Below are 18218 nucleotides of genomic sequence, written 5' to 3'. Positions count from 1 at the left end.
GGGAGCCTTCAGCTGTTGTTACTTGTCAATACAACATTTTTGTCTCATTAAAACCAACACAGCATATAGGTATCTCGAGAGGTGCTTTCTTACACTTCTCTTGATAGCTTTTTGTGACTGATTTTGTTTTTCGAGCACATGTTTATGAATAAGTCATTAGCTTGCACAGAAAATTTCTGCTGAAAGGGATTTTCAGTGTATTGTTAGAAGGTCATCTCATGCCCACTCTTCCTTAGAAGTTACTTTTACCAGGAATACTTTTTCCTTTGGTTGATTAATTTAGAATAACTAGTTGCTATGCAAATAAAGTACATTAAATAGCTCTGTAATTTTCTTTTCACAGAGTTTACTGATAAGTGCACTGAAAAAAACAAGTATGTTGCTATAATTTTATACAAATGCACGTATAATTTAAATGTGATTACTGAAAGATTTCTTTTTTGAGTGGGAATTTGGCTTGCCTTTCTCAACACGTGACAGGACATTAGTAACTTGTATCACAAAAAATCACTATATAGGCAAAGTTTATTTAGTAAAAAGAAAAAAAAAGTGGTATTGCTCCTCTTATAGAGTGGTTGATTAAATAGCACCAGAGTATCACTTTAATTTGTGCAGTTAAGTTTTGGATAGCAAGTTTTTAGGACTTTCTTAGCCCTCCTTGCTGTTTTTCCCCCTTCTTCCTCCTCTTCTGGGTACAGGAGGGTCTTTCTGACAACAATCACAAATCCAGCGACCTAAGAAAAGAAAGTTATCAATTATTGGGAAACTGAGTTTGTTACGTTACTCTCTTATCTATTTAGGCAGCCCTTCACCATTCTGTTTGGTGCTTATCTATTTGCAGTATTTCCTTTAATGTGAACAACCAATGATTTTAGAATTGAGCATCTTTTCTACAAAGCAGCATACACAATTCACGCTCATTATGTGTAACATCTGGCTACACCAATCTTCATGGACCTCTAGAAGTGCCAGCACTACAAGGAGGTGGTTATTAGGTAAGAGCTTTACCAACAGTGCTTGAGTTTGCCAGTCATATTTTCAGGTGAATAACTACAGTTCGAGGTCATGAAGTTACACAGAGCAGAAATGAATGGCAGTTGGGGAAGCATTTAACTTTTTATTACAATAGCTGGAATCAAAGGCTGCTTTGGTAATTTTGTAGTTTTGTAGACATATAATCTATTTTGATTGCATTCTTAGGTCAGCCTTAAAGTGAAATCAGCCACAGAACCTGTACAAAAGTGACAGCTAGCTCCAGTGCTTCCCAAAATGGGGCAGTACAGTGTTTCAAGTACTGTCCAGGGAATACTGCCACTGAATATGTATTAATGAACTTAGCCATGGACTTAGAATTACATGTAAAGCAACAGTACCACCTGTTATTTTCTTTCTACTGCCCTGAGTTGGCCACATGATATGCATGACTGGCAATTTAAAGCTACTGGCTTGCCTGCCTACCTTATGGAGGTACTTCTGTTGCAGTTTTGATGTTTAAGAATAAAAAAGGGAGTGAAAGGGTTTAAAGAGATATTTACAAATATTAAGTTAAGACAACTATTTCATTTAAAAGCTAAAACAGCACAATTAATGGGAAAGCTACACTCTAGCAATATGCAGCAATACAGTTTCTTTTACAGGTTTCTTCAATGAAAAGGGGTAATTATTGTCACTATTTTGTGGAGGCAGAAAAAACATAGTTCTAAGTGAGCCTGACTGGATTATGCTGTAAAGGCCAATTATATTTCCTACACAGGAATTGCAAGATTTAACTGTGCACAGCCAAATATACAGAAATAAAGCTGAGTAAAAAAAAATCAGTTCCTATAGTGTGAATGCTTTCCTATAGTGTTTCTTACTCTTACCCTTAATACTTATTTTAAACTATTCTTTCAAAAGAATATGTATTCATTCATTAGTTCACGTATTAATTCTGAGAGTGAGCCCAGGACTCAAAAGAAGTGGGAAGGGAACAAGTAACTCTTACTTTATTACCTGAAGGGATAGCATCAAGCCCCACACAAAAAGTGTGATAACCACGGTCACATACATCACAGAACATCATTTCTTCTTCATGGTGAGGCTGCCCACATATAATGCACGTTTTACACTCCATACATTGCCAAGGGTAAGTCTTAATCATAGCAACAAGCTCCGGGGTCATATCAAGGCAAGAAGGGTGGCCTAGATTAAAACCAGTATTATTACTTTTATGCCTGAAATGAAATTTAAAATTAGTTAGACTGTTTGCTTTTACCAAAAATGAAGCTTAGCTCACCTCCTGGTGAGATCCGAGAGTGTGAGCACAGAGAACGCGAAAGAGAGATGGGGTTGTAACAAAGGACAGAAAAGGCAACTGAATTCTTGCTACACATGGAGTACACTAAATATGTCCACAAACAGATCTGGATCCTTAGGAATCCACTTAGTGGATGCAGATACTCACCACTGTTGTCACACTGGGAGCAATGTATAAGAGCTTCAGGTTTTCCTTTCTTGTTGGACTCCTTACCCTTCAGACAAATTCCACATATAGCATTTGGAATGACCTTTGGCTGGAAGGGTAGAAGAGGGCTATAAATTCATTCCAGAAGAATTTAAGATTCAACAGGAAATGTCATCTATCTCCTTAACTATTAAAATCAATAAACTATCTGTCAGGATGTGTGAACCCTGAAACACGTGACAATAACTGACAAGCAGCAGCACTGAAAAAAATTGTAGATTTAACTACATAAAATTTTGCATTTGTCATACATTGTGAGTTATATGTAAATCCAATTGGCGCAAAAGCATGTACTTGCCTCTTCCTATTTATTCATCAGCTAACATTCTCCTCATGGTAAACTAAATGTGACATAGGGTGAAAAATTTCAGGAAGATTCTTCCAATATAGAATATTCTTTATGAACTTCTGTGTGGATTTCCTGTTTATGAAGGATTTTTTTTTTGCATTACATTTGTCCCTACATACAGAAAATTAATTATAAAAGCAATACACTTGATTTTTTTTCTATCTTCCATTTCAAATTATCTGGTTAGCTATGCTGTATACAGGGCTGTATTTATTTTACCATTCCTTCTTGTATCCAGTCATAATTATTTAAGAAACAAAAGCCTTGTATTTGACTGGAGATTTACATTTATAATTTTTCTAAGTGATCATCTAGAGTGTGTCTGGGTCCATGAGATCCATTTAAAGGGTAAGAGAAATAACAGGCTGTTCAAATGTGGAACATCTGCCCAGGCATTCTGTATGTCAACTCCGTAGATACAACAGTTTCATCCTGATGAGGCCTGAGGAAGTAAAGCATTCCAACTTTCAGAAACAAGGCAGTAGTTACATTGTTGAGCTTTGACTGCTACAAAATGAAATTAATGAGAAACGCAGTCAATTAATGTAGTGCTCACTGATGTTAAACTGATTAATGCCAGTTTTAAAAAACAATGTTGCTGCAAAGACCCAGCTAGCAGAGGGAGCTGAAGGCTCTAAACAGTTTTTCAGTAAGAATACCAGTCAACTACCAACCACTTGCGGAAAGAAGAATGAGGTTTAATTTTAAAATAAATTTAAAAAGTGAAAACACAAATAAATAAATAAATAAAATTATACAGATCTTTTGCAATACAACTTATCTTTAAGTGTGTTTATTTCCCCAGCCAGTTTTTGATAGCACCTAGCAAGGTAATTAGTATCTTAACTAATTTTTAAAGTATCAGGATGCATTGCTTAAAGTTTTCTGAAGTTTTCAATGAGCTTTTTATGTCAAAACATGGCTACAACCTGCTTCAAATTGTTCAGTCTATGGAGTTTTATTCAAGAAGGCAAAATACCACACCATATGTTTATAGGTAACTTCCTTCAAAAGATGACAGAGGCATTCATAGACATTTTTTTGCTTATTTATTTTAAAAAAGCAAAGTCAACCTGGTTTATACATAAATATAATAAAACAGTAAAAGAAGTCTAACACACAAACATCTCTACAAAATAATAAATATAATGGAAGCAAAACCACACAAACTCTTTTACTGTAAACTATACTACGTGTCCTACATGTATACCTTTATACCCTGCTCCTCCCAACAAAAGTGGCACATGCTTAAACCTTGTCAGTGTGGCAGCATTTACCCTTCCATTGTTTAGGCTATTTTTTATCTTTAAATTGTATTGTAATCTAAAAAACCAAGCCTTTCTAGAATAGCAAGCAAACTTTTCTCATCAGACTTCTGGCTTGTTACATACAGATTTGCATTTTACTGCCTCTAATACACAACAGCACACTCCCCAGTACTCCAGCCAAAGTGAGCTGCTTTTTGGACATATCCAAGTGTTACAGGTGTGTGCAGTTCACATTCTGATACACATAACTCTCAAGGTAGACATCGCTACAGATGCATTTATTAACAATGCTTCCATCTACTCTTAGTTCACTAACCTGTATTCATTAGAAACCGTGCATATTAAGGGGGGGGGTGAGAATCACAGCCTTTTAAGAATGAAGTTCCAACAGTATGGAAGTATTTTCATAAAAACGAAAAAAAAAAAAATCAAGACTATTCACATTTTAATCCAGTTCCATTCTACCACCATAAATGGCTTTTAGAAATGCTATAAAAAAAAATCTGTAAATTCCAAATGGGAAGTCACAATATCCCATCTTATTAGGAGTAAATTTTGCTTTTTATATCCTCATCTCATTGGGATAAGAGAGAAAATGAATGCAGGGTCAAAATGATGACTGTGCTGTGTAGGTTTTCACTTCCATGCTGCTGTGCTGCAACTCTCAAAGTAAGCTTTCCAACTACACCATTTTTATAACATCCTATCTGAATGCAAAGCATTACATTTTCATATACAGTGACCCAAAACAGAAGTGTTGCAAAATAAAGATATTCAATACATTTCAGTTTTATGTGCAAAAAAATCTCCTGTACTTTTAACAGTACCCTATGTGTGCAATTGTAGCAGTCAGTCCTGCAGCAACAGACTCACTACTTGTAACATGACAAAATGTAAAACACACGCTAATCGTTCTTTGTTAAAGAACTGACAATAAAAAAGACTCCATATAAAATACAGTATTTCTTTTACTTGAAAATAACTCAGTGGAAATGTATGGAATCCTGTAATACTCATAATGTGGCTATACATATATATGCTGATGCCATAGCAATTATCCCTCAACTTTAACTACACGTAACCAAAAGATTAGTGTCCTACAAAAATAGTCCAATATTGGAGAACAATATAGAACAAAAGTATTATAAAGATTTCACAGGGAAAACATTTTGAATCAGTTAAGCTTTCGGCTCAAAGTGCCTTAACATGTAGGCACATATGGTAGGTATATTGTTATCTGGTGTTTTCACAGACTCACAAACAAGAATCATTCTGTCTTGCCAGTTAAAACAGCTCACATAATTTGTCTTATTGCAGTATTTCAAACGTTCCCACAAACAAGAAAGCCAATCCTCTCACCCTCCTAACACATCATCACCATCCCTGACTTAACAATAGCCGGATGGTTGATGCAGGCAATGTATGCTGACATTGTAAAGATGTGACACTGTAAGTTATAGTAAGACCTTGTTACGACAGAATCAGTGATTTTGACCCAATAAGTAATTGCTGTGGGAATCCATTTTCAAAATGCACTGCTGTATACTACTACCGCTCTTCTACAAGTTTAAGTTCAAACCAAAGTTCTGCTCCACCAGTTCTCTCTCTGTGCATTCATAAGGCCATTAAATAGATTCAACTAATCAAACACTTGGGCATCTCGCAGCAAAGTGAAGCTTCTGTAAACTAGTGGCACACAATTTCTAATGTCAAGTTAAACAAAGCTAAAGCAAAATTTCAGCCTTCATCTTTGGATTTCATGTTCATGGGAATACTGAAATGCATTCTATGTCTACAACTTCTTGCAAAGTTAAATATAAAAATATATATATATATATATGTGCTAACCACATTCTAGATCTACACAGTTCACGCATTTCTTAATAAGTTCCTGAAAACAGAAAATGCAACTGGAGCTTGCTGTCTGTTATGAACTTGTACAGATACTGTATGCAGAGGAAATTTATCAAAGCTGTCCAATTGTTGCTGAAAATTAGCTTCTTATTGTAAGTTATAGTTTTTTTACTATTAACTTGGTAAACAGATAGTAAATATTTATAAACATAAAATGCAAGCCATCAACAGCTCACTTTTGCTGAGACAGATTCTCAGTATGTACAAACTTGTCACTGACAAAAATGTTTCCTGTCCCATAACTGTCTATAAGCATTCCTGACTGGTAAACACTCAACCCTACCTTAACTTAGTGTTTTTCCTCTTTATGGATCTACTCCTGCTCCCATTTAAGTCAATGGAAAATTCTCATTCCTCTCAGTGGAACAGGACTAGACAATTACCTGCTTTAAATGTGTTGCAGTTTATTCAGATCCTCTCTCAGTATGCAGAATAGTAACATATAAACAATACATGTCATTTCCCACTTCTTCTGAAAAGTATTTTTATCATAATTCTTGAAATTTTTATATAGAAATACTGAAGACCAGGGTCTTAGGTTCAGCAATCACTGTGTGATAGCTGAGATGTCTTAACATCCTCACCAAGCTTCTAGTTTAGATAAAAGCATATTGCCCACAAACGTTACTACATAGTATGAACTACATAAAAAGCTATTTTTCAAATACTTTTACAGGGGTTACATAGTGTTGCCTATACAGCTGTAGTAAGCTTTTTGCCTTCCATCCTATACATCATAACATCGCAGGATAAAAGGCTGTATTTAAAATTAATGTTGTAACAATTTGCTCAGCCATACAGCTGCACTTTATAGGACTGATCTCTTGGTATGCTGCCAATAAAAATAGAAAAAAAAAACAACAGATAGTGAATGCTAGCTTCAAACTGGGATATATTTCTGACTGCTATGTTAAAGCAAACAGAAAGATGCGGAGTTCCAATGATAAATTCACAACGGATTTTTCTAGCATTACTGCCTACGAATCTAAGAAGTTAACCCAATAGGAGGCCAGTGTACAGCTAGGGTAAAGAAAAGCCCCATGTGAAATATAAGCAAAAAGGAAATAAGGAAGCAAACAGATGGAGCACACAATAGGAGAACAGCTAGTGAAGTACAGCAGGCAGAAGTTCCACATTATTGAAAAAACCAAATACTTCAGGAAGAAGCTGGTGAGTAAAATTCAGTCAGGGGCTTTTTTCTTCTACCTTGTACCCAGGAACTGATTTGGGTAATACAGAACGTTTGGAACCATCTTTTCTTGGAGTAGCACTTTTGTCTCTTGTTTTTTGTCTTCCCTGAAAAGAATCCTCCTGGTTGTCTGTGGCGCAATCACCTTCAGATACATTGCCAGACGAATTGTCCTATAATAAAAATACCATAGCTATATTTTTTTTTTTTTGGATAGACAGACAAGTCTTTCCTATGCCCCTTAGAGTCAAATAAAGTAAGAGAAGGATATGTCATTCCTTCTGCAAAAGCATGGGGTTTATCACAATCTAGAACACCTTTGCTCACAACATTCATCACCTGTTTTTTTTCTGGTTTAAGAGACTGACATCAGCAGTCATGTTTTTGCAGTTGGTCTTGGTACCAGAGCGGGGAGCACAACAGTGTAATTCTCTGAAGTGTTTTCATGAGAAGTCAGCAAGAAATCAACTAAATGCAATACGCTGTTTACAACGTAAAGGGCCAGCAAAAACTTAAAAGTGCCCTTGTCATGCATTTAAAGCATACAAGGACTGCCATGAATTAAACATGTGAAGGTTTTTTTCTGCCACCCTCACCTACTGTTTTCACCAGGAGCAATCCAAGTATTTAACTCTGACTGCAGCAGAAGAATGCCATCAATGGCAGAACACACTTCCATATTTAATACAGTACCAAACAACAGAATTTATTTTGCAGTAAAAGCATTTTTTGAGGAATAAGGAGACAAGAAAGAGGGGAGGAGGTCCAAAGATGGTGAGAGATCAATGTAGGCATAATTAAGAGCAGCAGCACAAGACTTTTCTCAGAAGAGTGTTAATAAAGGCTTCCAAAAAGCTCCAGAAGGAAGCAGTGTGATTACTCACATTTATTACAATAAAACCCAAGAGGTCAAACAACAATGGTGCCCTATATTAAAACACACGCTGTAAAAACACAATAGTAATCAGCCTGTGCCGCAGGACCCAAAATTAAAACAGACAAAACAGACACAAAGCAAATGGCGGAGTGTAACACTAAAGCAGATCGAACTATGTGGCAACAAGAAATGGTATGTTTCACCAATATTTTAGGGGAAGGGTTATTTAGGTCAGACCCACTAAAACACTACAGAAAACTGTTATCAACTCCAACAATGGAGCGTGGGGAGGTGTGAAAAAGAAGAAGTTATAAAGCATATTGTGGGACTCATCAGGGAGATCTGACAAATGGCAGGTAGTCCAAATCAATGTTCCATCTCTGTGTTTTTTCTGAACTATACGCCCCACTCAATGACTAACTAGCTAAGAATCCCTGCTCCCATAGCCAAAACCGCTTCACAGGAATCTGATTATCAATCTTCCATGCTTCTCTACACTATTCAAACTCAGGGACATTTTTCCTTCTGCCTTCTGTCATAAAATAAGTTTTCTGAGCCTCTGTGAAAAATCAAAAGGATAGTCTGCTTGGTCCAGTTACTTTTCTTTACCATCAATAAGAACAGAAGTCAGTGGACAAAGAAACTGGGAAAAAATGGTTAAAGACCAACTGACCAACTGTAAAAAAGCTGGAGTGTGATTAAACCAAAAATCTGAGTTGACATTTAGCACACTATGTTTATATGATTTCTCCTCAAAACAAAAATGCTAGCAGAAACAGTGTATTAAACACCTCTCTCTCCTTTTGTTAACCTACAAGTTGACCTCTTTCTTTCTTCAGTTATAAGTACCTTACAAAATTCAAAGAAGATAAATATTTACATGACAAAATTTAGAACTGTACATACCCACTGTCAAACATGTTCATCAATTGTGCTAGAAATTGCTAAATGCACTGTGACATTCCACTGCTGTTAAAATCAGGGTTAAACTTCTGGAAAGAGATTGTCACCAACATACAAACTGCACCAATACACCAATGGTTCAGCTGTACTCAGCTAATTTGAATCTCAGCTTGCTCTTGAGCATTTAAAGTACTATCAAGGTACGTACATGAAAGTTTCCCTTAAGTTTCAGCTAGCAGTTAATTTTACATTTGCATAAGTGGAAAGAACATAAATATCTTTTAAAAGATGTATTGTAAAGTGAAAAAAACACTGTGCTTTTTACCTCCTTTTTAAATTGGAACGAAGTTACTGTTTCTATACTGAATACTTGCTGCTTCCACATCACAAAAAAAAAAAAGTTACGAGGTTATCAACACCTTTATTTTGGGGACAGATTCTGTAGGACTTCAAACAGCAAAATATACTGTGACCTGAACTATAATATTCATTCTCCTCAGAAATGCCAGCAACTTCCCCTTGGGAAAAAGGCTATAATGAAGAGCTGCATTGGGAAGTTTCTTCAAAATTTCTTTGAACAAAATAAAACAAAATAAAATTTTAAAAAAGCAAGAAAAGGCCTGAATGGCCAAATATTTGTTCAATTTACTCTGAAAATGGACCAAAACCAGAAAGTAATGGAAAGCAACATTATGAAATAAACAGAAGCACTAAAAAAGGTCTTCCCTTCATATTGCAAATGATAAAAGATTTTAAGAAACTAATTAAACTAACAAAAGTCAAGAAAAAGGATTTTTTTGTTCAAGAATACTTTCAATTTGTCTCACCGAATTGCCTTTGGTTTTCCTTTTTTCATCACCTCGCCCTTCCTCTGCATCATCTGAATCTCCATCACTGTCCAGTGTAAGCAGCTCCGGATCCAAAGGAGGTTCATAAAGAGCTGTGTTTAACGGCAAGTAACGCAGTTCATCTGGAGAGTATCTGAAGTTAAATAAATAAAATTCACTCATTCATGTGTACTTAATACTTACACATAAAGTCACACCGTACAAAGGGACCTTAATAAGAAACAGTCTCTTTTTTTTCAGGAAGGCACATAAAAACATGCAGTTCTGAAAACAAAGGAAACATACTAATTTCTCCTCCCAAATGTGATGCCATGCATAGTACTTGTCTTCTTGGTAGAGTAGATATTTATGGAACACAGGTGTATTTGCAAAGTTTTAAGCAATCCATGTTACTATGCCCAAAAGACCATACACTTTGTTTATGAATGTCCAGTGCCCCATAACATGTGTACAATTCTAACCCAGGGCACACAAACGTCCAAAGCAAAGTAAACAATACAGCTGTATAGCTGATTATTGAGCACAAAAAAATACAAGAAAACAAGAAAATGTGATTTCAGATGAATGTAAAGGTGTGATCTCACTGCTTATAGCCAGATACTCATAATGTACCCTTTTTCTTTCCACCCTTAAAGACTCAGAAAAAAGTGGAAGTACTCTTATTGCTGAGGACAACCACCGTAAGGAACAGGATATCATTTTGCTGCATATTATCAAAGGCCATGTCCTTCACGAGATGGAAAAGCAGTTTCACTAGCAGTTTACAAATGCAAAATAAACATCATATGAAGTAATTATAATTCAATTGATTTAATAAAATTTAAGTCCTTCAGGAACATCCTGTAACATGAAAATTTGGGGTGGGCTGTATAAACACACACTGGAAGGAGCAAGGCACATGCAGACAAAGAGTTTCTCTACAGAAAACCAAACACATATAGCATGAATACCATCTCTATTGTACAATAGTAAGACTTCAGCAAATCTTCAAATCTGTACGGATTTGTTCAACGGTAGCATGCTGCTAGTAAAATCTTAAATTTATGTAAACGGTCAAGTAACACATTTTTCATGAAATACAAAAGTTCAGCTTACAACGCCTTTCTCTCTCAGTTACAAATCCAACATCAAACTTAAACCACAAGACCAAACTTCTTTTAGAAAGTTTCTAAAAATTCAAAATAGAACAGCAAGACTGTGATACAGAAGACACGTGATACAGAAGACACGTGATCACAAGCCAGCATAACAACAGTTTGATACAAAAGCATTAATTTTAGCACATGTGCAGAGGCAGATGGTAAGTAAACAGATGGGTGGCAGGAGTGAAACCAATGTCCCTTTTTACCATGGTAAGTATCTGAGCAGGCCAAATCTCAGGCACTGCAATACATCAGCAGAGACAGTGTTCTTGCAGTCAGTACTGTTTTCTTGACATAAGCTGTCACACTGTGCATCTTTGAACACTATCAAGTGTCTAAAACTAAAATTAATTTGAAACCTTAAAGCAAACACAGTGAAATGCTTTCCACCTGCTAGATGTAGACAAAAGAGATCAGTGCAACAGAATTGCCAGTTGGAATGCTTTTAAAATACCTTTTGTAGTACTCCTGGAACTGGCCGGGTATGAGAGCCACTGGATAAGGACTAACCTTTGTTCTCTCCGTAGGCAAGACTTTGTATTTTCCTTGAGGCACCTGGATAATCTGCATTGTTTAATATAAAACAATGACATTTTTGTTTCACATACAAACAGTTGAGCCTTCCTCACCAAATATTCCTGCAAGTATTTTTTTAACTTGCCAGTTTTACTGAATTGGAACAGCTTCCTGAGTTCTCCCATGAGAATGCACTAAAATACTAAGAGATCCCAAAACTGTATCATGGATTAAGTCCAATCCGTAAGTATCTAGAGGATTGAACAAAGATTAGGTAAAACCCCTTTAAATGGTACACAATGAAAAATAATATTGAAATTAGAATCTAGCAATTGAAACAGTAAACATTAACCTTTGTGATTGGCATCTTTAGCAAGAATTATCACTGTTGCTCCATGTTGCTTTAGAGTGGTAAGAACATGTCCATCTAATTCTGAAACTAGACTGTACTATAAAAAAAAACATTGATAATATAAATACAGAATACAATGGAAAGAAGAAGCTTACATAATAAGCCTTCCTTCTCTTAGAAGGAAATAGAAGTAATTAACCACCACCTTGTCTCTAACACGGTCAATACCAGGAAAATGAGAACTTTCCATAATTGTTTGCCATGTAACAATTTCCAGAGAAAATTTTTGCTTTACAGCCTTTATAGAAGCAGAACAGCACTGCTTCAAAATGCCAGATAATATTTTTAGTCAAGCACACAGGCATGTAACATATGCAATAAAAATATAATATAACACCTAACAAAAAACAAGGGCATAATATTGACAGGCAGCACACTTTTAGGTGTAAAATAGTTTTCTTTTCTACTTCAGGTATTGTCAGGCAAAATTTTGGAGGTATTCAAAAGAAGAACTACCCATTTATATGAATAAACAACGGTCTTAGTTTTATGCTACTACTATCAGAATGAAGACATGATAACAAAATTAAAAAGATTTTTAGAGCTTCCTGAGACAAGTATTTTCAAGTTTAAAAAGTCTGCAGGTTAAATATATTTGAGATTATTATTTTTAGCAGTAATACCCATTAATCACCTCCCTGAAAATAGTTAAAATGGTAACAAAACCAACTTCACATATACAAGCAAGGAGCTCCTTCCTCACAACTGGTAAAAATTTAAATCTGCCTACATGTGTCTGTAAATCAAAATAGGCTCTTCTTTCTTCCATCCGCTCTCGGTTTAAATTGCTGTTGAATTCTGCAGCTTTCTTGGCAGCTTTTTTAATATATTCTGGAACTTTACTGGCTTCTACTTTCTGAGTGTTCTGCTGCTGCATTTGCTGGAATAAAAACAATTATATTAATTCACATACATTTCACTATCAGTTCAAGAATAATCTTTTCTCACACTCCTATTACAGATTTGGTTCACTTAAGTGGTAATTACTTACAGAATACTCTTTGTAATGATCTGTTATTCGCTGCCGTTCTTTCTCTTGCAGTATAACAGAATACTCAGCATGTTTGGCAGGGTATTCTTTAATCATAAGATCAATTACTTCATCACTACGCAAAGCTGTTAGACCTAAAATAAATAAAGCAATAATGATGCTATCTGGCAAAAGTAACGACAGGTTATTTATATCTCACAATGACCAACTCAAAGTTTTTGAGTAGCTAAAGACAACAGCTGCTGTGCAAAATGCTTTTCCTTCTCAAGTAGCAGTGAACTTGTGCCATTTAGCTTTCCTGGCTGACTAGGAGTTTGCTTGTATCCAAGGCTCCTGACATTACTTACAGCTACAAACCCATTCACATTGACTCAATCACCTACTTAAACTTAATGGCAGAACTTCTGGGACCTCCTGTACTATTAGTTTCAGTTTCCACTGCTGGTGAAGTTTCATTACCTTGCAGAACCTTTACTGAAATGAGGAGGTTTACATAAAGTCTCTATACAAATCAGGGAAGAATCATTAGAAGAGCAATTCAGAGCAGCAAATTGCACAGAGACTGCTGACGCCAAATTAAGGATTTTGAGTTCAGAAGTCAGAATGCCTCAGTTTGCAGCTACAATGCAGATATCCTCCCCTGAAGGTTCAAACAGAACTAATCTCCAGAAACAGACAACAGCATGGAATGATTTATGTCACTACCTGACAAAAATACCTACTACTGGCTATAACTGCAATTTTAAAAATGGGGGTAGTTAGCAGACATCTCTGTCGGATATATGAGGCAGAATGTAACATTTTACCTCTATATACAAAAATTAGATACAATTCTCTTATGTATAGTTAAGTAAAAAAAAATAGGTTGCAGGTGAGAAATAAAGGTGGTATACTGAAGATTGTTAGCATATAAAATGACATTACATTTTTACAGACCCATGATACACAGAAAAAAAAACCCATGGCAGCACAATTTAAACTCTAACACGTCCAAATCACATATATCAGAAGAGTAAGAAAAAAGCCCTTTCAATAGAAGCCTCAGAAATTACATCAATCCATATATTCAAGTGTCTTAAAATACACTCTTCTAATTTCTAACATAGAAGCTGAACTATTTAATATGCACTAATGTTTGCTGGCCTCCAATGCAATGCAGAAAAACAAGATTAACGCATATAAAGACACCCTGTACGTATATACCACCATGCACATATGTACATATAATGTATATATATGAGACCACAAAATTATGGTGATCTCTTTTCTAAGAGAAAAAGGTTCTACAAGGTAATTTAGAATACAGCAAAATCCCCTCTAAGTAATTAGAATAGATCCAAAATATGTATGCTAATAATAAATCTGGAATATTGATACATCATGGCCAATTTACTAAGCTAATAATAAACCAGTTTTAATTTCAGAATTTATGTTTCCAGTTGAGAGGGATGCAATTCTTCTCTACCAAACTGAACTCCCATTTTGAGAGTGCCATAGTTTTTATACTGTATTAAGAAGTATAACAGTTTTTTTTCTTACCTAGTGTGCATTGAGTCTCTGTGATAACATTTAGTTCTCTGAGGTAGAGTTTCTCCTTGTGAGATAAATCTCGCCTTTCTAAATCTCAAAAAATAACCAAAAAAAAGAAATAAAAATGTGTGCAGTAACTGAAACTCCCCTATAAACACTGTCCAAGTATTTCAACAGTTTTGTTTCCAGGCAGCTAGTCTGTATTATACTGCTTTTCAAAGAAACATGGCAACTTTATCAATTAATTTTAAATTTAACAAACAGTGTAACAACATGGTAAATTTTCTTGATCTACAGTAGGTCAAGAACTTGCCTATAGTTATGATTTTTAGAAAAACTAAAGAAACCTGATGTACAAGTTCAGATGCAGAAAATTTTACCAGGCACTGAAAGTGCAGTATTTTTAACTTTACCATGACTTTTAAAAATAATTTCCCCAATAAATAAGCCAGATTTGACAATTCTGATTAACAGAGGCTCAAACACTAGAACTTCCACAAACATCTTCTTTAATGTTTTTCCATAGTGAAGGAATGTTGTCACAATTCAGGAAAGAGAACACAGAGACCCAGTTATATAGTAAGAAATCATCAACAAATCACTAAAAATAAAATTGACATCAGTTTTCAACTGATGATCTAACCCTCAATAGTATTTGGTATTTGCTGATCTAACCTTCAAATCAGACTTCTTTGCAAAGTTTGCAAATTTTCAGTGGCAATCCCACAAAGTCTTAGATTACTTTGAAAACCAGTGGATACATTATATTTCCAGTAATGAAAAATATGAAGTATAATCCAGTTCTGCTTTTCCTAGGTCTTTTTTTTTTTAACAGTTAGCTCATCCTATAACCAAAGAAGCACAGACTACATCCAAACTGTTTAGGAACACAAGCGTTTAGAAGAAAAACTTTAAAAATAAATACCTGGATATTTTCTTTTAAAGGAAGTCACACCCAAATATTCACTGACTTGCTCCTGAAGCATATAGTATTCTCCTGTTTCATCAGGTGGCCATTTGTATTCTATCAAATTTTCAGCAGGAAAATAACTATACCTAACATAAGAACAATGTTACAACAAATCAAAACAATCCTTAACAATACTACTTACATCTCTAAAAATTCAGTAATTCCTACTTATATATCATTAAACAATAACTACAAAGTTGGACAAGCACTTTAAAACAGTGCATCCTGTTAACATTTCAAAAGTCACTTTGTTATACCCAACCTCACACATATTTCTCTAAAGCACCATTTATCAACATGCTAAGGGACAGAATCCAAAGAAACTGACAGCCATCATAGTGGAGAGGACACCAGGAAAAGCAACTACTACACAGTCAAAATTCATTCAAGTATGCAATGTCTTAAAAACATGTAAACTGTGCTTCTGATTGTAAAGCAGATGCAACACTTTTTGTGGCACTCTAAAATAAAATGCCTTAAAATACGTGGGGAACAATAGGCATCTAGCTATTTATAGGACATCACCTCAATTTAGAAAGATGTATGAAGAATACAAAAGTAAGGAAAAAAGGAGCTAATACTTAAGCATGCTGAACAATAAAGTCAGACTTGCAATAATAAGTGGGAAGTGTAAAAAACAGTATTACCCAAGGTCTTGACTGGAAGTTTCACAGCTCCGAGAACTGTCGCCTGAGCCCATACGCCGTCTTTTGGATGGCTGGCTGCCATCATTGGAATTTTCTTCTGTGTCATCCTGAAATGAAAATAAATACAAAAAAAGTTAGACTACTCCAAAGATAATGTAAAACACCAAAAACATTGCAAGGCAATCCACAATTTAAATATACTTGAACTGCTAAGCCATTCTATGACAGCTTTACACAACTCACAGGACAGTCCACATAACAAATTATTCTTTGTTATAAACTATCTGCATGACACATGGTAGCCCAGTAGGAGAATTGGGCAGTTTCTCACATGTGGCATAGGTAGAGTTCTGAATAGACAGAGCTGTAGCTCTGACCACCAAGTCCATAATTCCTGATGTGAACTACTTCTGGCACTTGATCAGACTAGCACTCCTCACCAAAAGCAAGTGCAAAACAAAAACCCTAATTCCTTGCTGAGAGGTGATGCTTATAAAATCAGGGAAAGTATTACTGAAAGCAACACAGGAGTTTATAGGTATACAGTTTATAGGTATACAGTTAAAAAAAAAGGAATGGTATACAGTTTACAAAAAATATCATTACAAGCAAGTAGCAAAGACTTGTATCTTGAGATGAAAAAATATATGGAAGAAAAAACCCAACTTGGTATTACAAGAGATACAGAAGAGAACAAGGTACTGTTACAAAGTATGAGTATCCATAACATAGAGAGATCGGTGCTCTCTATTTCCATATTTGCTTCCCTCGGTGCTTAAAATTTCACGAAATTCAATCGCACAAGTTCAGTTTGTTGCAGACAACTTAGTATATGAAGTGAAAACATCTGCAATCTAAAGGCACAATGCTGCGCAACCACCTTTACTACTCAAAAACAGAAAAGAGGGATAGCTCCGTGGCTCCCTTTACATGAAAAGTCAAACACTGGTCCAAAAAAAGCCCCTTTCTCCCTGAAAACGCATGTTTCTGTAAAAAGCTTGTTAGTCCTTACGAAACATGGTGACGTTACAAACTTCTGGTACGTCTGTCACTGTAAGATGGACGTAACGCTGCTTTATTAAGCGTTTGAGAAGCCTGAACTACCCGAGACGCGTTTCAAAGGGCGACTGACGATCTGCGCCGGGAGTCTTTGGCGCCACAAGTGCCCGCGGTGCCCGGGATGCGCGGGAGCAGCCGGCAGGGCCAACGCGGAACTGCCCGCGGCCGGACCCAAACTTTCCCAGGCTGCGGCGCTGCCGTGGTGAGGACTCAAACGCCCCCGGGAAGACGGCCCCGAGCACCCGGCCGCAGACCCGCGCTCAAAGTTCGGCCCAGGGCGCGGGAGGCCGCCCGCCGCCGCCCGGCTCTCCCAGCGGGCGTGAGGTGAGCCCGGGGCGGGCGGGTCGGGTGAGAGGCGCGGGTCAGGGCGCCCAGGCGCGGGGGCCGCGCGAGGCCTCCCGCCGAGGCAGCTGTCGCGCCGCAGCTCCGCGGCCGCCGCCACCCGCTCTCACCTTGAGGGACTGCGCGCCGGGCGTGGCCGGGTCGCTGTCGCAGAGGCGCGGGGACAGCACGGCCGCCATGGCCGCCGCCGGCTGGGCCAACAGGAGCGACGCCGCCGCCGCCGCCGCCGCGCGACCGGGCCTCGCGCCGCGCCCGCCGGCCCCGCCCCCCCGCGCCCTGCGGGGAGCGGCAGCGGCCCCTACCGGCCAGCGCCCGCACGGGCGCGGCGGCTCCTGCTCCGCCCCCCTCCGGGCAGCCCGCGGCGACCCCGGCCCGCGCCGCCGGACCGGCACCCGCACCGACCCGGCGCCGCCCCGCGGCACCAGCGCGAGGGATCCGTCGCCGCCGCCGCCGCCGCCTCCGCCGCCGCCGCCGCGCCCTTCTCCTCCTGCTGCCGCCGCCGCTCGGGCGGCCGCGCGGCCCGGCCGCGAGCGCGGAGCCGAGCCGCCGCGGTAGCGCTTGGGCAGCAGCGCGGGACGGAGGGGCAGCATCCCCCCGGCGGGGTGGTCAGCGCCGAGCGCGGGAGCTGGCACCCGGCAGGGCCGGGCTGCTCCTCTCCGCCGGCAGGCTCCCGTCTCCGGGAACGTCAGCCGGGGACGAGCTACGTTTGTGAACCATCAGCCCCCGCAGGAGGGGGGTTCTGGGGGCGGGGGGCGCAC

The 18218-nt window shown here is 38.1% G+C and overlaps 1 protein-coding gene across 4 annotated transcripts; it reads right to left on the bottom strand.

Annotated features, from left to right (window-relative positions):
• Positions 1 to 451: 451 nt before the first annotated feature.
• PHF10 (PHD finger protein 10) lies at positions 452 to 18173 on the bottom strand. 4 transcript variants are annotated; one of them, XM_068185130.1, is made up of 12 exons: positions 17571 to 18171; positions 16060 to 16166; positions 15368 to 15498; positions 14452 to 14529; positions 12913 to 13046; positions 12652 to 12801; positions 11448 to 11557; positions 9831 to 9984; positions 7241 to 7396; positions 2444 to 2552; positions 1993 to 2181; positions 452 to 734 (listed from the first exon to the last, which is right to left on the bottom strand). In XM_068185130.1, the coding sequence occupies exons 1-12, from the start codon at positions 18048 to 18050 to the stop codon at positions 649 to 651; spliced, it is 1884 nt and encodes a 627-aa protein (XP_068041231.1). In that variant the 5' UTR covers positions 18051 to 18171; the 3' UTR covers positions 452 to 648. The 4 variants fall into 4 exon arrangements, with proteins under 4 accessions (XP_068041231.1, XP_068041230.1, XP_068041232.1 ...); XM_068185129.1 differs by having other exon boundaries at positions 14452 to 14535; positions 17571 to 18169; XM_068185131.1 differs by lacking the exon at positions 1993 to 2181 and having other exon boundaries at positions 14452 to 14535.
• Positions 18174 to 18218: the final 45 nt, after the last annotated feature.

Source organism: Anomalospiza imberbis, chromosome 3, assembly GCF_031753505.1.
Source record: "Anomalospiza imberbis isolate Cuckoo-Finch-1a 21T00152 chromosome 3, ASM3175350v1, whole genome shotgun sequence".
NCBI lineage: Eukaryota > Metazoa > Chordata > Aves > Passeriformes > Viduidae > Anomalospiza > Anomalospiza imberbis.
This window is presented reverse-complemented; position numbering and strand designations above follow the sequence as displayed.